Source organism: Adiantum capillus-veneris, chromosome 22 (genome assembly GCF_014529385.1).
Source record: "Adiantum capillus-veneris isolate H3 chromosome 22, ASM1452938v2, whole genome shotgun sequence".
NCBI classification, from domain to species: domain Eukaryota; kingdom Viridiplantae; phylum Streptophyta; class Polypodiopsida; order Polypodiales; family Pteridaceae; genus Adiantum; species Adiantum capillus-veneris.
Genome location: NC_140952.1, coordinates 22,215,787 through 22,236,653, shown reverse-complemented (window position 1 = coordinate 22,236,653; position 20,867 = coordinate 22,215,787). Strand labels below are relative to the sequence as shown.

The 20,867-nt window shown below is 45.4% G+C and overlaps 1 protein-coding gene across 1 annotated transcript in view; it reads right to left on the bottom strand.

Moving 5' to 3' along the window:
• LOC147429020 (protein translocase subunit) overlaps positions 1-20,487 on the bottom strand; it is a 31,849-nt gene extending 11,362 nt beyond the window's left edge. Inside the window, exon 1 of the mRNA XM_086495489.1 lies at positions 20,211-20,487. Within this exon, the coding sequence (XP_086351615.1) occupies positions 20,211-20,382 (172 nt within the window). The 5' untranslated portion in view covers positions 20,383-20,487. The remainder of the gene's footprint in view (positions 1-20,210) is intronic.
• Positions 20,488-20,867: the final 380 nt, after the last annotated feature.

Here is a 20,867-nt window from a genome sequence, read left to right as displayed (position 1 = left end):
TTGATTGTGATCTTGTTTAAAGACCGGTAGTCTATGCACATTCGAAACGTGCCATCTTTCTTCTGCACCAGTAGAACTGGACAGCAGTAGGGTGAAGCATTGGGCCGTACTAACCCTTTCTCTAGAAGCTCGTTGACTTGCTTCAGAATTTCCTCTTGCTGAGCAAGACTTACCCGATAAGGGGGTTGATTGGGAGGCGAGCTACCCGGTATGAGATCTATGTGGTGATCTTCCGGGCGTACCGGAGGGAGTTCATCAAGAAGTGTTTCTGTGAAACAATCTTTGTACTTTTCAATAAATTGCAGACGCTTAATTTCCAGACTAGAGAGAGAGTCCCTACTAGTTTTATCCTTTGCAAAAATCAAGTAAGCAAAAACACACTTCTTCATTTCTTTCTTAATGGAGATATGGCTTACAATTGGGAACTGCCAATCTCCCGCATCAGCTTGAATCTTTATTTTCTTACCCTCATGATCAAAAGTGAGGGTCTTTTCCACATAATCGGGAATAGGTGTCATGTGAAAGTGCCATGGCATACCCAAGATGATATCACATCCCTTGATGGGTGCCATCAAAAATGATTCACGGTCCTTGTACTCGCCAATCCGAAGATTGAGCTGTCCTTGCACACGAGTTGCATTGGTTGTCAACCCCTCGAATGTCGATCCGGATGTAGCCGGTGTGCCAAGCTGAGCCGGTGTAAGGCACAAACGTTCTGCAGTATCCAGGGAGATGAAGTTATCCGTGGATCCTAGATCATAAAGAATCAATACTCGCTGGTTGTTCAAAGACCCCCCAGCCCTTCAGAAGTTGACGCTTCCCTTTCTCTGTTTCTGTGTTTCCTTGAACATCTGGAATTGAGTTCGAGCTTGGTGGTGCGGGTTCCTTCCTTGCTTTCTCTTGCCTCGTAGAGGCTTGTTCTTACCGTTGCTGCTTCAGCTTGCAATCCGGTTTCATATGTCCTTTCTCGCCACAGTAGAAGCATCTTCCTTCCTCTCTGAAAGTTTGAAGTTGAGTAGGAGAAAGATACTTAGTTCGCTTGCAAGTGCCCTCTGGCTTCTTAGAATGATCATCGTCTCTAGATGGAGGACGTTTTCTTCCTTGGCCCCCTTGGTCATCGTAGACCCCTCTTTGTCTTGCACGGTAAGTGCTATGCTCCATCTTTCTGGGTGTCCCAGTAGAGTGCAAATCCTCAGCGATGATTGCTGACTCCATCATCCTTTGAAGAGTATCATGCGGATACACCTTCATACTCTTTCAAAGCTGCGATTGGAGACCCGCTTCGAACTTTATTTTCTTTTCCTCGTCGGCAATCTTCATGAAGGGAGTGACCTTCAGAAGAACCGACCAATACTTGTCCACATAAGTCGTTACTCTTTCATGTTCCTTCTGGGCAAGCCAATCCCATTCCTTCCGTATGTCCTGCTCGAAGTCAGGCGGAAGAAATTGTTCATAAAATTCAGATTTGAAGCTCTCCCAAGTTCTGGCCTGAGAACCTTCCAGAATCTTGGCTAGCCACCAATTACTTGCCGTTTCCTTGAGGTGCATCCCCACATGGCGTAATTTGGATTTTCCTGTGAAGTGCCCATTGGTAAAGGCGACTTCAAACTGTCTGATGAAGGACAGTGCTTTGGAGATGTCTCTCCGTCCATTGTAGGTTTCCAACTTGATGTCCTTGTCGCCTGATTTGAAGACTCTCATGCGATGTTGAGACTTGCGACCTTGCTTCTTGAATCGAGGCTTATCTTTAGGTTGATGTAGGGTAGTGGCAATAGTAGCTACTTCCTTCTTCTGACGAGATGATCGAGAAGTAGAAGTATAATCAGGAGAGTAAGATGGAGATGAGATAGAGATGTCCTTGCTCTCGTCTAGCAAAGAGAGCGCTTTTTCCTAGCCTTTCCTTGAAGTAGGCCGTTCATTCCGATCCGAAGATCCTTTGTGCACCTCGGCACGTTCTTCTTCTCTTGCCTCCTGTGGTCTCACGCCAACTGTGTTGTCTGGATGCTCGGCTACATCAGTTCCATTCGTTTTCTTCATTCCGCCCAAAAGCTTTTGGACATCTGGCAACAGTAAGATTTGTTGCAACTCCGCAAGCTGAGCTTGCACTTGTTGAAGCTCCTCTTCAACGCTTCTCCCTTGGCTCGATATGGTTCTTCCTGTTCTTCCCGGAATCGTCCTTCTTTGCAGAGAAAGAGAGGAGTCCGAGCTCTGATACCACTGTCACAAAACGGGAGCGTACACGAGCACTTAGAAAATCTGAAAATTATAATTCTTCGAAAACATGAGAGAAGGGAGAAGATCGACACAGTATTGGGGACCAGAAGATGGGCTGGTCCCCCCCGTTAAGAGTATTCTTTTATTCAGGGAGAATTCTTATACAAGCACGAGAACCCGAGGAAACCCCTCCGTTCTGTAATCTTAGACCCGAAGGTCGTGCTTTCCCATAAAGGGCTTGGGCACAAGGCCGTTCCTTCCCGTAAGGGACTTAGGCGCGAAGCCGTACTTTCCCGTAAGGGCCTTCCCGTAAGACGGGAGATTCCTGCAAAACAAACCACACAAAGCAATAATTCTCAAAGCGTACCAACACCTTATACCTCTCGCTTCTTACTCGGAGAATCAACCTCCGTACGCAATCGTCACGCAAACACTTGCAAATTCTGTCGCCAGGCTCTACTCCAGAATCCCAACGCTGGTGCATTTCTGCTGCTTCCGGCTCTTCTAAACTGAAACTCTGGCTACCCTTTTATAGGGTCTGACACCCGGTAGGAATAGGGGTCCAAAAGCAAAGCCGGGCGCTCCTAGAGACAGGAGAGAGAAAATCGCGTTTTCTAGAGAGAGGAGAGAGAGAGAGAGAGAGAGAGAGAGAGAGAGAGAGAGATCGCAAATCAGCCCCCTGCCTTGGTTTTAGCGCTGGCTTTTTTTATAAGGGCCTTGCTTGCTTTATTTTATTAATAAAAGGGCTGGTCGCTTTAAAGTGACCGGCCACTTTATAAAATAAAGTGCGAACCTGTTCAAACTTTAAAAACTCACTCAATTAGTTAAAATAATGCTACACGGACACATTCCAGGCGTCCCTGGGTGCAAGACACGACACAGATGCAATGCAGACACAGACTCCTCGCGGGAAAACATCTGTCCTCCCGCGACTGTTCCTGCTTTTCGTAAAAAGCTTCATTGAACCCATCTTTATTCTTGTGCTTGCGTTCTTACGCGTATTTTCTTACTCAGTTCGGATTTCCTCCTTAGCCTACGGGATGCCCCCTTACTGATGCACCCGTCACCCATCATGTGATGCATCAGAGGCACTCGTAACCCGGCCCTTTCCACCGAACTTACGGAAACTCCTTCGCGATGTTTACCGTCACCCATCAAATGACACATCAGAGTTTGTCCGTTCTTGATGGCAGTTCCTGTAGCTACAATCTTTTAACAGTTCTTAGTGCACATCATAAAATATCCTAAAAAAGAGATTTAATCATTAAAAATAAGAAAATAGTCCAATTAGCAACAAATGCTGCAATCATTTCGTCTTTCAGTTCCCGCACTCGAACAAGTCAAATGAGAGAGTACAAATCAATCATATTCAATTTCGGTAATTCCGTTTCATAAAGTCATACAGCAGAATACTCTCAGCCCATCAGTATCCCTGAAACCCAAAGGGAACATCAATGACCTTATTCAATCGAGGTAATCAATTGACAAAGGAGCGGAGACATCAACGCGACTTGAAATTAAAGAAAGACGATTGGGTGCTCGTACGTTTTAAAAAGGTACGCCTAAGAAAACGAAAGGGAAAGGAGCGGCTTTTTCCAAAGCTTAACATGGGGTACTATGGCCCTTTCCAGATTAAAGAAAAGATAAATGACTTCTACATTAAATTCAAGCTGCCAGATACTTGGAAGATTCACAATGCATTCCATGTGAGTCTCTTGAAACCTTTTAAAGGTGAGGTGCCCGTTGATGGGGAGCCAGATGAGCAACCCGAAGTGGAAGAGAGCGAGGAGATACTCGTTCCGAAACAGATTTTGGCACACAAGGAAAGAAAAGTGAAAGGTAAAGTGATTCGGCGGTTCTTAGTTAAATTCAAGAACTATCTGGCATTAGATGCGAAGTGGATAGAGGAGGAGGACCTAGCAGATACTCCTCAGATTTTGGAACTTTACCTTGAAGCATTCGGTTTAGCTGCGTCTACTCTGAGAGATCTCGCAGATCAACAGGGTTGAATCTTGTGTAGAGGAATTGCACAAGAAGGGAGTCACTCCGCTCCTTCGTCACAGATTACCTGGACTGAATAGAGTCACTGATATCCCTTTGGGTTTCAGGGATACTACTTTGCTGACAGTATTTTGATGTATGACTTTATGAAATGGAATTCCCGAAATTGAACATGAATGATTTGTACTCTCTCATCTGACTCGTTTGTGTGCAGGAACTGAAAGACGAAATGACTGCAACATTTCAATCTTAAAAATCTCTATAGACAAGATCGCAACAAGAATTAATTAATCTGACATCAGTGAGGTCCAAGATGGATCTAGATGCGGCTACTAAATACGTTGCTGGCAGTTATGGTCTGAGATTTGGAATGAATCTTTCTGTGATTGATTTGTCATGTGATGTCCTGTGATGCCATGTGCAGAGAGTGATTGCCGTCTTTGTACAAGTGCTAGATGTGTTGTGTCTAGTGTGTCGGTACTTAAAGCCAGTGTCTGTTGAAATGGTTTATGGCCTTTGTCTGTTTTGTAAGCGTAATCGAGGGCGATGACAATTCTTTCAAGAGGGGGGTATGTCACGACTTGATGACGTGGCATGGCCAAGGACATTAAATTAAAGGGTTTTGCAGCTTGTAAGTTGTTCCAACTTGTTCCAACTTATGGACATTGGTCGAGGCGAGGGCCTAGGGACATAAACCTTTAAAAAATAGCGCGCTATCCAGCTGTACGGATGCCGCAAATTGCGCAAGCGGTGAAATAAATGTCGGGGCTGCATTTTTCAGCCGTATGGTGAATTGGTGAAGGTACCAAAGCTACTGTGTGCTTGCCTACCCTCTATGTACAATGAAGTGCAAGAACTAAAGCCTTGCACATCAATCACTCCTCTCTCTCTCCCCCTCCGTGCAGTTATGTGATGCCCCACAAGAGGGCTCTTCATTTGACCTATGTACAGTTGTGTGGTCTTATGCTTCTGAGCCAAGGCAAGAGCCTCTTTGAGCAGGAACAGGAGTAGCTAACTGCTACTCCAAAAGCAGGCACCGGTGAGGGTGATAACCTCACCTTACAGGTGCATTTTTAGCGATGGTTATGCGCTGTTTTTGGACTGTTTTGCAGCCGTATGAATGCCAGAAGCATCGGGAACAGTGCCCCACTATTAGAGGACAGTTCCGAACTGTTTAGGGCTGAGAACAGGGTAAAAACCAATAAATACAGTGAGCTGTAATTGCTGTTTTTGGGCTGAGAACAGAGGGTTTATGTCCTTGGAAGTGAGTTCCAGCAGGGGGATTTGTTCATGGCGAGTTTTGGGGCCGTTATGCTACCAAAATTTTGCCAGAACAGGTGTGATCTAGTTGGATACAGGTGAAGATCCCTAGAACTCTAGTTTTGTAACTTTACCCTCTAAAGGAATAAAGAAATACCGAAAGGGGCGCCAGTTTTTGGGGCCTACATGTTGTCGGCGTCTGCTCAGAGCATTGTAGCTTCCGAGTTGTGTGTGCTTTGAAGTGTTAATTCCTGTTACAGGTTCCTTCTGCAAGGTTTCTCTGTGTGTTACAACTTAAGGTAAAGTTTCGGGTGAAAGCCAAAGTCTACCGCCCTACGGGCCGGTTCCGTAGTGTCAATCATCGGAACCCTAAGACGCACTATCATCTGATTCCTCTTTCTTTGTAATCCTTTGATGAACTTGCATCTGGTTCCCTTAGTTCGTCGGAACCCTCCAGAATCCTGTGATGAGCTGTCATCTGGTTCCCTTGATGCATTCTATTCACTGGCAGACTCTTGCCTTTTTGAGGTGGATACTATCCTGCTTGTCGCATAAGTCAATGAGCCGACATGCATTCCAAATTGAGGCTTAGTCATGTCCCATAAGTCTCTGAATGGAGTGAGACTTCTGGTTTAAAGCATAGTCTTGAATCTCTTTAGCAAATCATAGCAAAACCGCTCAATCTGGTCTTTCAAAAGAATCTTCCACAAGTATCCAAAAACCTCTGGCAGTAGTCATCCAATGTATCTTTCTCAGTCATTTTCAAGTGATGTCAAGGCGTGATGACATCTCTTGCATATTCATCTAATATCCAAGTTGACGTGAAAAAAAAGAATTTTAACCACCTCACAGGTGTTTCTCTGAGTAACAACAGAGTAGATCACCATGCTTGCACCATTCTGTTCAAGTAAGATGCCACATGTCACCCCTAGAATGTTTTGAGAATCGCTCTCCAGAGAAGAAGACGTCAAACTGTTGTACAAACTCAAGGGCTCGATGGGTGCTCGGTAGCCTGAAAAAAAAAATGTCTGAAACCTGACGTCCCGACTCCCTTCCTTGAACTCCTTGGTTTTTGAATTGATCTGGTCATTGTCAAAAAGAGGACGAGCTCTCCTCCTCTGAACTGCTGGATGGCCTTCCATGCCTTCTAGACTTTTTCAAAAATCTGCTTCAAGCAAATCTTGTCTTTGGTGCTTAGAAATTTAGGAACCTTATTAGCACCTTCTAACACTTCAAATGGCGCCTTCCGTGTGTTGTAGTAGGCAAACTGCACCAAGGGTAAATACTTTTTCCATTAAGTCTTCTGATCCGAAATATAAGACTCCAACCAATCCAAAACCATTTAATTGGTTGTCTCACATTGCCCATCTGTCTGCGGATGGAACGAGTGTCACAAAGTGATGACGTGGCTACCGAGAGCAGAAACTGCCGGAAACGCTAATTCCTGCAAACCCTAATTTCTGCCAGAAACCCTAATTTGCAGAAACACTAATTTCTGGAAACCCTAACCCTAACTGCTTGCTGAAACCCTAAATGTGGTGGAAACCCTGATTTTGGCGGCTGAAATGCCACGTGGCAAGCAATACGGATTTCCGGAAATTGCGGCGGATTTTACGGAGCTTAAAATCAGCTTTCTAGCGACGCAAATTTGATGCTTTTCTCTATGCATTGGATTAAGAGAGAGAGAGAGAGAGAGAGAGAGAGAGAGAGGGGGGGGGGGGGAGGGAATACTCTGCTTTATTTTACAAAAGCCAGAGAGAGAGCTTGTGAGAGAGAACAAGTTTGCTTTTGATCTGAAGCTTTTTGGGGCTCTGCTTTTGGGCATCCCTTGTAATCTTTAAATAAGTGGTGAGGGGCTCTCTCTGCAGAACATCTGGACGCAGAGGCTGAGAGTGAAACCCTAACCGCTCTCTTGTACTTTGACATTGATTAATACATAAAGAAATACCGAAAGGGGCGCCAATCTTTGGGGCCAATATCTCTAGGCACGGAACTCCGCCGGGCCAGTGCAAATCTATTGTGATCTGTGAATTGTTTTGAAGTGGTTATTTGGTGCTGTTGTGATTGATTCTTGACTTGGAGTGTCCAAGTCTGTTACAGTGGTATCAGAGCACGGTCGATTTCTCTTCTACAAGAAATTCAATCCCCAATTTTTTTTTCCACGGCACCTATGGCTTCACGCAAGGATCGGTCGACTCCCTCTGCATCCGAAGATGCGGGCAGGGATCGCAACGAAGATTCCAGCAGAGAGTATGGCCCGCCTCGACCTACTCAGGCGGAGCAAAGAGAGATAAAGCGTCGTCAATTGATCAGCGATGCAACAAAGATGATGCTCAGTTTTGCGAAGGATCCGAAATTGGCAAAATATATGAGCGAGACTTCTTTTCAAGAAGTGCATGCACAGTAGCAAAAAACCACTACACCACCCCCGAAACCCGCTCTCAAGAAACCTTCTGATCACAAGCAATATTCAGAGAAGGAACTAGAAGAGGTGGTTGATGCACGGATTGCTCAGCTTTTTGACGCGCAGAAGAAAGCTAAAAAGCACGGCAAAAAGCAGAAGAAAGGCACTGACTTCCCGGGTTATTTGGGTCATCAGTCGACATTTGACAAAGCAAAGAAACAGAAGAAGCGTGTTCACTTTGAAGGAGTACCCAGTTCTTCTTCTTCTGACAGTTCTTCTAGCTCTTCAGATTCGAGCGAAGAAGACAGAAAAGGCAAAAAGCGAAGCAAGAAACAATGCTTCGAAAAGGGCAAGAAAAAGGCAAAGAGGTCTAAATCTCGCCCAGTGACTGACAGTTCTACAAAGGACTCGTCTACAGACAGTTCAGACTCTGATGACGGAAACTTTTATGCGAACAAGAAGAATTTTTATAAAGCCAACCAATATGACTTTCTGGAAGATAAAAGCAAGAAAGTCCGAGAGTTTAAGGAAGGTGGACAGTCGATCAAATTTGACACTTTTTCAGGATACTCAAATGCTTCGAAGGCTTTGTCTTCTATACAGCAGTTTGACATCGCTTTCGCGGGAGGACGCTACTCAGAGCACTCCAAGATTCAGAGAGCTGCCTCTTACTTTAAGGGGAATGCTCGCACTTGGTGGTCCACGCTTCTTTTAAACAAGACTGCGCCAGTTAAATGGCTGAAATTTAAGAAGCTTTTTATTTCTTCTTGGTTGATGCAAGAGTATGAACGCGATATACGAGCTGCTTAGAGCCATCTTCGGATGACCAAGAAAGATACAATAAATGCTTACTGTGAGAGATTTTGGAGCTCTTTTCTACACGCCTCTTCATTCAAGAAGATCTCGATCAGAGAACAGATTGAGCGGTTCACCTTGGGTCTACCTACAAAGATCCGAGATCACTGCTTGGAATAGAAGTCAGCTTCTATTCAGGAGTTGATGAGTCATGCGAAGCGGGGCTTTGCCATTCACTCTGGCAGTTTGACCTACCCCACAGATGAGACCATGACACAACGAGCCGAACAGACTTCAACAATGAAAGTAGAAAGAGAAAGAGCAACCCAGAAAAGAAGGATGCACAACCCAAGCTTACTCCTGAGGAGAGAGCTCGCTTCATCAGGGAGGGGAAGTGCTTCGGATGCGGGGAACATGGACATATCTCCGCGAAGTGTCCTAACAAGGCACCGAATGAACAAGATGAAGAAAGGCCAGAAAGTTCAAAAGCAGCTGAGAGACGTGGCAAAAAAGGCAGATAAAAAGCAGAATTGGTACCACATGGCGTGGGACCTGAACCGAATCAAACGAATGAAAGTACAAACTTTGCCGCTTTTAGGGCAAAGTGAAGGATCAGGAAGCTCTTTTGAAGGAGCCAAGGCCAACTTCTTTTCACCTAGAATTGGCGGCTCGATTTGAATTTACGCCCGACAGACTGACGCCACAGGAGGAGGTAGTTCGACTGGCACCCGGATACGGGATGTTGCCCCTACACCGAGCATTGGCAAACTTCGTTTGCAATGACAGGGGTGTTCAGGCACGCAAGTGACGTTCTACTCGGAATCCCTTGGTACCACAAGAACTACACCGTGGTTGACTACCGGGCCGAGAAAGCGACTTTGACAAATGAAAGGCTCAGAGATTGTACTTGATGAACTTCAGTTTCTTTACTCATTCTTTTGGGAGAGAACTGAACGATGGATAAACGTCGAATATGTTTTGACCTGAACAAAACAACGCCAAGATTTTTCTCCACGCTCATGCCGATTGCTTTTTAGAGGGCCTGAAGATCATACCATTGATCTAATACCTGGAAGCACGCCACCCAAACCAGCCACCTTACCGTGTGAGCCGAGCACAGAATGAAGAGATTATGAACCAAGTGAAAGACCTTTTGGAAAAGAGTCTTGTCCAGCCTAGTACTTCACCGTATTGCTCTCCAGTGTTGTTGGTTTTGAAGAAAGACAGATCTTGGAGAATGTGCATCGATTATAGAGCTCTCAACAAAATCACCATCAAGAACAGATTTTCAATTCCTAGGATCGATGATATACTCAACAGATTACAGGGATCCTCGTGCTTTAGCAGGATTGATCTGAAGAGAGGATATCATCAGATCAGGATCGCGTCGGGAGACGTCTACAAGACAGCTTTTCGGACGACTTTTGGGTTATTTGAGTTTTTGGTGATGCCTTTTGGCTTAACCAATGCTCCTGCGACAACACATTGTCTCAGCACCAGGAGTGCAAATGGATCCGGCCAAGATAGAGACTATACGTGATTGGCCCGATTTGAAGAATGTCCATGAAGTTAGAAGCTTCTTGGGACTGTGTTCGTACTACAGGCGGTTCATTCGAAAGTTTGCAGAGGTTGCTTCTCATTTGCATATCTTGACCCAGAAAGGAGTCCCTTTCTCGTGGGATCCACAGAGGTGACTGCCTTTCAGACATTGAAAGAGAAATTGACTACGGGACCAGTTTTGACTTTGCCGGACTTGCAAAAGTCATTTGAAGTATATTGTGATGCTTGTGGTCGTAGTCTAGGTGCGGTCTTAATGCAAGAAGGCCATGTCATTGCTTACGAGAGCCGATTGTTCTCAAGGCCGGAGATGACAGCACAGATTTATGAGAAAGAGCTTTTGATAGTTATCCATGCTCTTACTCAGTGGCAGCATTACCTACTCGGAGCGGATTTTACTGTCTTTACAGACCATTAGAGTTTACGCTACTGCTTGTCACAGAAGCAGCTTTCGGAAAAGCCGATGCGGTGGGCGAACATCTAGTCACAGTTTCACTTCCAGATTGTCCATGTGCAGGGATAGAAGAATGTGGTGGCAGATGCTTTGTCTCGGAACCCGTTGGTTTTGACTATTTTCGCGATACATCATAGGAGCTTCGAGAATATGGTCGACCAATATGCCACAGATACAGATTTTGCAGACGTTTTCACACGGATACGGGATGGGGAGACAGTAGCAGGATACTCCATTCGGGAAGGCTACTTGATGAGAAAAACCATGTTGTGCATTACACAGCCGTTGAGGGAAAAGGTTATGACTGAATGCCACTGTCCACCTTTTACGGGTCACGGCGGCATTGCTACCACCATGAAAGGGATAGAGAGATACTTCTTTTGGCCGAGACTCAAAAAGGATGTGGAAGAGTTTGTGCGCAGTTGCTTAGTATGCCAGAAGGCCGAGTTTGACAGGCATAAGGCACAGGGATTGTTACAGCCTTTACCAATACCACCCGCCCCTGGGAAAGTATTGCAATGGATTTCATTTTTGATCTCCCGAGAACACAGAATGGTCACGATGATTTTCATATCACATGGCATGCCTGAGACGATTGTCTCCGACAGAGACCCCAGATTTACGAGTTTGTTTTGGAAGGCAAGTTGGGAGAACATTGGCACGCAGTTGCAGTTCTCGTCATTGTTCCACCTGCAACAGACGGATGGGCAATCTGAGATTGCCAATTCAGTGGTTTTAGATTTATTGAAGTCTTGTATCTCGGATCAGAAGACTCAATGGGAAAAGTACTTACCTTTGGTGGAATTTGCCTACAATAACACGATACACTCTTCGACGGGGAAGGCGCCATTTGAGATTGTTGAAGGTGCTGCAAAGGTTCCACCCTTCCTAAGCACGAAAGATAAGATTTTTTGAAGCGTATGAATATACGCGAGACTTAGATACGGCTTTTGCCAAGGTTCGCGAGACTTTGCAGAAGTCTCAAGAACGACAGAAAAAGGTAGCGGATCGCCATCGTCGTGACTTGAAATTGAAGGAGGATTATTGGGCGCTGTTACGTTTTGAGAAGACACACCTGAGAAAGAAAAAGGGAAAGGAGAGGCTTTTTTCAAAGCTTAGTATGCGATACTACGGCCCTTTCTAGATCACTGAAAAGATAAATGATGTCTCCTTCCAACTGAAACTGTCTGATACTTGAAGGATTCACAATGTATTTCATGTGAGTCTCTTGAAACCTTTTAAAGGTGATGTGCATGATGATGGGGAGCCTGATGAGCAACCCGAAGTGGAAGAAAACGAGGAGATCCTTGTTCCTGAACAGATTTTGGCACATAAGGATACGACGAAGAAAGGTAAAGTCCGAAGGCGGTTCTTAGTTAAGTTCAAGAACCACCCTGCATTTGATGCGAAGTGGATGGAGGAGGAGGAGGACCTAGCAAATACTCCTCCGATTGTGAAACTTTACCTCGATGCTTTTGGTTTAGCATAGTCTACTCCAAATGGAACCCAGAATTCAGCTTGGCCGGGGATCTTGTGAAGTGGGATGCACAAGAAGGGAGTCACTCCGCTCCTTTGTCAACAGATGCCTCGATATTGATACTAAAGTCATTGATGTCTCTTTGAGCTTCAGGGATACTGAGAGTTGACAGTATTCTGCTGGATGACTTTATGAAATGGAATTCCTGATTATGATACTGATTTGTTCTGGACTTCTTTTGAGTGCAGGAACTGATAGACGAAATGACTGCAGCATTTTGGTCTGATTGATCTCGAATAGACATGGTTGCAATAGGGGTTAGTCAATCGGACATCGATGAGGTCCCGATTGGACCTAGATGCGACTGCTAGCTACATTGCCGATAAATCATGGTCTAAGATCCGAATGAATGTTGAATGTAAAGAGATGTCCTGTGATGTCGAGTGATGTCCTGTGATGTCTTGTGATGTGACTGTCGATTGGTACATGTGCTAGATGTGTGTTCCTAGTATGTAGGTACTAACAGTCAGTGTCTGCTAAGACGGTTTATGGCTTCTGTCTGTTTTGCAGATGTAATCGAGGGCGATTACAATGCTTTCAAGAGGGGGGTATGTCACAAAGTGATGACGTGGCTACCGAGAGCAAAAACTGCCAGAAACCCTAATTCCTGCAAACCCTAATTTCTGCCAGAAACCCTAATTTGCAGAAACCCTAATTTCTGGAAACCCTAACCCTAACTGCTGGCTGAAACCCTAAATGTGGTGGAAACCCTAATTTTGGCGGCTGAAATGCCACGTGGCAAGCAATACGGATTTCCGGAAATTGCGGTGGATTTCACGGAGCTGAAAATCAGCTTTCTAGCGACGCAAATTTGATGCTTTTCTCTACGCATTGGAGAGAGAGAGAGAGAGAGAGAGAGAGAGAGAGAGAGAGAGAGAGAGAGGGGAGGGGAGGGAATACTCTGCTTTATTTTACAAAAGCCAGAGAGAGAGCTTGTGAGAGAGAACAAGTTTGCTTTTGATCTGAAGCTTTTTGGGGCTCTGCTTTTGGGCATCCCTTGTAATCTTTAAATTAGCGGTGAGGGGCTCACTCTGCAGAGCATCTGGACGCAGAGTCTGAGAGTGAAACCCTAACCGCTCTCTTGTACTTTGACATTGATTAATACATAAAGAAATACCGAAAGGGGCGCCAGTCTTTGGGGCCAATATCTCTAGGCACGGAACTCCGCCGGGCCAGTGCAAATCTATTGTGAACTGTGAATTGTTTTGAAGTGATTATTTGGTGTTGTTGTGATTGATTCTTGACTTGGAGTGTCCAAGTCTGTTATAATGAGGACGAGCACTACAACCACGTGCCAATGTTCTTCCTAATTGCCCTCCAAAACAACCTAGTAAACCGGGGATCTTTGTTCAAAGCAATGGACTCAGGCATGCCATATATTCGGAAAATCTGTGAGAAACAGTTTGGCCAAATGATCGGCTTAACTGTCTTCTTTACCGAAATCAAGTAGAGCAGTTTACTGAATCTGTCGATGACCGTCCATATGCCATCATGTCCACTTTGAGTCTTGGGGAGATCAAAGATGAAATCCATCGCAAGGGGCGGGTGGGAATGGGTAAAGGCTGTAGTAATCCTTGTGCCTTATGCATGTCAAAGTTAACCTTCTGGCATACGAAATAATTGCAAACAAAGTCGTCCACATTCTTCTTGAGTCTCGGTCTAAAGAAAATAACACTCCACACCTTTCAAGGTGGTATCAATGCCACGGTGACCTGTAAAAGGTGGACAATGGCACTCAGCCAAAACCTTTTCCCTCAACGGCTGTGTAACACAACATTGTTTTCTTCATCAAGTAGCCATCCCGTATGGAATACCCTGCTACTATCTCCCCATTCTGTATCCAAGTAAACACATTGGAATTATCTGGATCGGTGGCGTATTGATCAACCATATCCTCGAAGCTTCTATGATGAACCGCGGAAATAGCCAAAACTAGGGGCTTTCGAGATAATGCATCTGCCACTAAGTTTTTCTGTCCCTAGACATGGACAATCTGGAAGTGAAACAGTGACAAGATGTTAGCCCACAGCATCTGCTCCCTCCCCCCCCCCCCCCGAAAGCTGCTTCTGTGACAAGAAGTAGCGTAAACTCTGATGATCAATAAAGACCATGAAATCAACTCCAAGTAGGTAATGTCGCCACTGACTAAGAGCATGGATCACTGTCCATAGCTCTCTCTCATAAATCTGTGCTACCAATTCTAGCCTTGAAAACATTCTGCTTTCATGAGCAATCACATGGCCTTCTTGCATCAAGACCGCTCCCAGACTACGACCACAAGCAAAAACTTCGAATGGCTTGTGCAAGTCTAGCAAAGCCAACACTGGTCTAGTAGTCAAGTTTTCCTTAAGTGGCTGAAAAGCAGTCACCTCTGTCGGTCCCCACGAGAAAGGGACTTGTGCAAGTCTAGCTTGTGCAACACTGGTCTAGTAGTCAAGTTTTCCTTAAGTGGCTGAAAAGCAGTCACCTCTGTCGGTCCCCACGAGAAAGGGACTCCTTTTAGAGTCAATATGTGCAAAGGGGAAGCTACCTCTGCAAACTTTCGAATGAACTGCCGGTAGTAAGAACACAAGCCTTAGAAGCTTATAACTTCATGAACATTCTTCAAGTCTCGCCAATCGCAGATAGTCTAAATCTTGGCCAGGTCCATCTGTACTCCTGCTGCTGCTGAGACGATGTGTCCCAAAAAGTGTATCTCCGGCAAGAAAAACTAGCTCTTTTTGGCATTGATAACCAATTTGTGATCACGCAATGCCTGAAAGACCTGTAGCAGATGGTGTCAATGTTCTGCTTCATCCTTGGAGAAGACTATAATACCATCAAAGAAAGTGCCCACAAGAGATCGATACTCTCTAAAAATCGAAAAAGTCGTCCTCAAAGCTGTCTTGTAGACGTCTCCAGGAGCAATACAGATCTAATGATAATCACTGTTCAGATCAATTCGACAAGTAGAATTCTGAAGTCTATCGAGTATATCATCGATCCTCGTAATGTGAAAATCTATTTTGGTTCGTAGTTTCTTTATTCTGGCCTCGGCTAACTCAGTAAGGTGGCCGGTTCGGTGGTGTACTACCAGGAATCAATCATGTGATCTTCGGGACGTGAGGCAACTCGCTTTATACACCTTGAAAGAAACATTGAGTGTAACAAACTTGGACACTCCAAGTCAAGATTCTACAACCGACACAGCAGAGATTCACTTCAAAACAATTCACAGTTCACAATTGATTCGACACGGCCCGACAGAGTTCCGTGCCTAGAGATATTGGCCCCAAAGACTAGCGCCCCTCTCGGTATTTCTTTTTGTATTAATCTGTGTTCAAAGTACGAGTGGGAGGGTTCTCTCTCAGACTCTACGTCCAGATGCTCTAAAGAGTGGGAGACCTGCCAATCTATTTATTGATTACAAGGGATGCCAAAAGCAAAGCCCCAAAGGCTGCCAAAATCAAAGGCTCTCTTTTAAAATAGGCTTAAAATAAAGTGAAGCCCAAAAGCTCTTCCACAAAAAACTTGCAATATTTACCATGCTTTTCCGTACAAGATCAGTGCAAAAAGCGGAATTCCGTACGCTCAGCCACGTCAGCAATCCAACGTGTTTTGCGGCGGAATTTTCGTAATCTGCCGTACACTGCCACGTCAACCTTGCAGTGTAATTTCCGGCCTGTTTTCCTGCTGCCCTGCTCTGGAAGTGTGTTGCCACATCACCAGTTTGTGACATACCCCCTCCCCCACCCCCCCCTTGAAAGCATTGTAATCGCCCTCGATTACACCTGCAAAAGAGACAGAGGCCATAAACTGTCTTAGCAGACACTGATTGTTAGTACCGACGCACTAGGAACACACATCAAGCACATGTACCAATCGACAGTCACATCACAGGACATCACAAGACATCACTTGACATCACATGACAAATCACATTGAAAATTCATTCGGATCTCAGACCATGATTAATCGGCAACGTATTTAGCGATCGCATCTAGATCCACTCGGGACCTCATAGATGCCCGATTAACTAATCCATATTGCAATCACGTCTATCGAGATCTTTCAGACAGAAATGCTAGTCATTTCGTCTATCAGTTCCTGCACTTAAACAAGTCAAGTATAAATCAGTATCGGGAATTCCAATTTATAAAGTCAAACAGCAGAATACTATCAACTCACAGTATCCTTGAAACTCAAAAGAGACATCAGTGACTTTAGTATCAAAAATCGGGGCAATTTGTTGACAAAGGAGCGGAGTCACTCCCCTCTTGTGCATACCCACTGCACGAAATTCCGCCCAACTGAGTTCGGGGTTCAATTTGGAATAGACTATGCTAAACCAAATGCTTCAAGGTAAAGGTTCACAATCTGAGGAGTATCTGCCAGGTCCTCCTGTTCCATCCACTCCGCATCCAATGCGGGATAGTCCTTGAATTTAACCAAGAACTGCCTTATCATTTTACCTTTTACCTTTCTTTCTTTATGTGCCAAAATCTGTTCTGGAACGAGTATCTCCTCGTTTTCCTCCACTTCAGGTTGCTCATCAGGCTCCCCATGATTGGGCACATCGCCTTTAAAAGGCTTCAGGAGACTCACATGAAAAGCATTGTGAATCCTCTGAGAAGAATGATGAATAAACCACCGTGGAGGGGCATAATGCCACGTGATCATGCCTCTATTCATACTGAAAAGAACTGTAGTACGCGCCCAGAGTCAAAGAAACTGATGTCGTCTCCTCTCTCCTGCCCTAGAGAGGCATGTTAATCCCATTGGCTGCGCAAGGTATGCAAAAGTTCAGACCAAACTGCACCCAAAGTAGTGGTCACATGGGAAGGACGGCCACCCAGAACCTGACTACAGCGAGCCTTCCATATAATCAACAATACTATGCTGCATATCGTAGCAAATAGAATATCACGAGGTTGTATGTCAAACTCATGTACTAAAGCAGGCACCATGTCCAGTGTGCCCCGTCTGTATCCCAAGGCTGTCAACAAAAATACTGAATCTGTGGAAGATCCCTCATACATGGTATGTGAGCTCGGATGTCGCAAAAGCTAGGTGACAGCCCCCCACGTCACAAAACCCTCTTGAATCCCAAGTCTACCAAAAAGGCAACAAACAACACACCATACATAATGTGCATGTGGGCAGATCCAGAAACAATGGTGAAGCATCTCGTCCACCTGTGTCGAACAACACTGACAAGCAGGATCATGTCCTGCCCGAGCAACCCACGTTCCAACCGGGAGACCTGCATGCGCTAGCATCAAGAGAAAATACAAAATATGACGGCTGACATAAAGGCTCCAAATGCAGGACCAATACTGATACATGAATGCATGAGAGAGCTTCTACTCCAACCAATGTTGTAGCTGGCGTGGCTAATGACGGACAGTCTGGTGGCAAAGAATGATATCTCTGCCAATGCGCGCGTTGTACTCAAAAAATGAAACCGTCTCCTCTGCAATATGTCGTGACCACATCCACTCTCTCGGATTCAAAACAAGTTGTGCCAGTGGTAAACCTTCCCAAACCCACAACCTCCATAACGTTGCCTCCTCTGAAGAAAGCACAGGGTCTACACATAAGCGCTTGCCAAATGCACCTACCACTTGAACTGGCTCATAATGCAAATTAGGCTTCTCATCCAAAGGAGAAGAGCCCTGAAATGTCAGGCGCATGTGCCCTCTACTATGTTCGTGATCTGCAAGCGAGAAGACAAGAGTGCCTCTGCGTATAAAGCGTGGATGCCTGTCATTATCAAAAAAAACCCACCAACCCTCATGCATGGGTAGATCCGAGTCGCCCAGGATAGCCTCCCGCCAATCCGGAGGAAGAGCATCCTCAAACTCTAGCATTCGGGTGGCAACTCCCCTACGTATACCAAACTCAATGCTAATGAAATCCGCATCAAGCAAACCTGCCTCTAACCAAATCCGTACAAAAGTTGTTGGCCCATCATCCCATCTGCCCAGACAATATGAGTCCGCTCCCCTAACTGACGTCCCTCATGATCACAAACGTATGCATTCCAAACCAAGGGCTTGTCTCTCAATCTTTTCAATGCATTGCGGTCTTCGGCGAATCAAACCATGACGTATAATCAGCCAAATTCGTAAAAATGATCTCATAAAAGAAGATAATCCAAAGGAGCATCAATGAAGATGAAACGGATAGTCGTGTGCCAAGGCCCCTCTGCATCTAATGATCCAAACGTGGCACTGCATGGGACAAAGCATGATACAAAAATTGTTTCAAAGGCTCGACCCCAAGAAATAAGCCTCGAACTATAAGTTTGGACAGCATAGCACCACTCTGCATCTCTGGATCGATGATGCCCAACTCCCTCGTCGCGAGGCAATATAATGGTACGCCAGCTAACTCTGGGACGGGTGTCGTGCATGCCATCCGAACCTCCCCACAAATAGTTGCGCACCAAACGCCGAAGCCGAATGAATACCCCAGAATGCATAGTCGAGCAAGAAGCGGTGTACCAAACAGTTGCCAGGAGAACCTGGTTCACAATCAAGGCTCTGCCTGCAAGAGGGAGATGCATAGACGATCAATGACAAAGCTTCCTCCTAATTGACTGTAGAACTGGCTCAAATTGTTCGACGATACATCAATGCCAACCTGAAAGCCTAAGTAACGCTATGATTGTCCAAGAGCTAACCAAGTAAACCCATTCTGCACATCCCATTGTGGAGTTTCATCAACACCAATTAGAAAACCAAACGATTTATTCCAATTGATAAGAGCTCCACTAGCAACGCAAAAAACAGTAAAAGCATCCCACAATCTATCCAACAAATGAGGTGCATATTGAGAGCAAACCAAGGTATCATCTGCGTACTCCTGATCCAATAAATCTCGTTCATCCCCTAGACAAGAGGCACCATCAATGCCACGCACTACATCAAGCATCTCCTCCAGTGAGAATGGAGCTAATAGAATCACGCTCATATCCGTTGTAACTACATGATGCACATGAGACCAACCACCTCTCTAGCCTCTAGGATGGTAGGCGTAATCGGCTCCGCGATAAACAAATGCTCATAATAGTCTGAAGCCAAAGCGAGCACTACATCTGGGTCTATATGTAGAGTAAGCCGGGTATCCCGCAATGCCCGTAAGGATGTCCCAAGCGGCCGCTCTCGAAAATATGCGAAAAAGTCTTTGTTCATCCTATCAACTTTAAAAATCCAAAAGGATACTGAGGCATGATAGGTGAAGTCAGGCTTTTCGAACTGAAGCTGAGTGAGTGTCTCTGTAGTGTATGTCTCTCTATCTCCCAGGAATGCATCGCCTGGATAATCTCAAGCAAACACCGTATACAAGCAAGCCTTTCCTGGAGCTGCCGCTCACGTCGAAACAAATCTCTACGTCTCTCGCCTGCAACATGTCTACAGACATCAGATGATGCAGCAACGCAAGAAGCAAGCTGCCGAGCCGGACCACAAGCAATAGGAACATCTGCAAACCAAATCAACTATAGCGAGTGGGTCAGCGAAGTATCTTGCAATACAGTATCGGTAATACGCGCTCCCTTGCGAGGCCCTGACGATGTCTGAAACTACCAACCTGCCTCCGAAAACCCCAAGTAAAGTTTAAGGACTGGGAGGTGCGGCCAAAGGAAGAAACATGCCACATATCCTCCGCAGAAAGTGTAAACAATAATCGATCCCATGCATCACGCTTTGATCTCGCAATAGAAGATAGAGCAGGGGTTTCAACACACTGCCAATCCCCAGATGTCTCTACATTATTGAAGTTCCCAATCTGCAATGAGATTCTCTCTCTCTCTCTCTCTCTCTCTCTCTCTCTCTCTCTCTCTCTCTCTCTCTCTCTCTCAAAGTTAAATGTACTAACAATGATGTATCTGATCACACCTATAGGTCGAGTTCGGCCTCAACAGGACGTTAACATAACTCACTCACTATCTGTGTCTATGATGACTTCGAGGCAAGAAAAATGACAAATGCCAGAGCTGAACCGACCTTTGGCAAACTTGCTGCGCCGTTTCGCATAATGCTGAACGGTCGTAAGCATCCATGGGTGCTTGCTTACAGGATCGCAGAGATGGGAGACTGGAGAAGGCACTTGCGTCCCGCGAGTAGCTAGCCAACCGATGGACTGGTGAGATATGGCATGAAATAGCCTTCTCGCCATTGTCTGTTCAAATTCCCATCGCGCTATTTACTGTGCATGGTGGTCACTCCTAGGTCTCGATCATGCTCGAGTCAGATTTAGCCTGGTTTTTCCCCAATCGGAAGAAATTTATCGGGAGGGGTTTTTTACTATTATGTTAGCTGTTCAGACCCCATAGGATATTTTTAATGTTTTTTTGTCACACTTTGTACATATTTATGTTTGAAAAGGCCACCTTGGTATCATAGTCATTGCCCCCGTGATGTTGCCTATCGTGTGTCACCCGATATGGGTGATAGCTTTTCTAGCAATGACATGGTGGCAGGTCGCCTTTGCTGCTCCTCATGGTGGCCCTCACAAAGGCTTACACATGGGGGTCGAACAGAGGGAGAAGAGGTGGATCCACCTTACAATTTTACACAATGTGCTTGAGTTGGTCCACTATTGCAGAGAGGACCTAGCATGGGCACCCCGTTGCTCAAGCTCTCAAGCAAGGAGTTACAGTT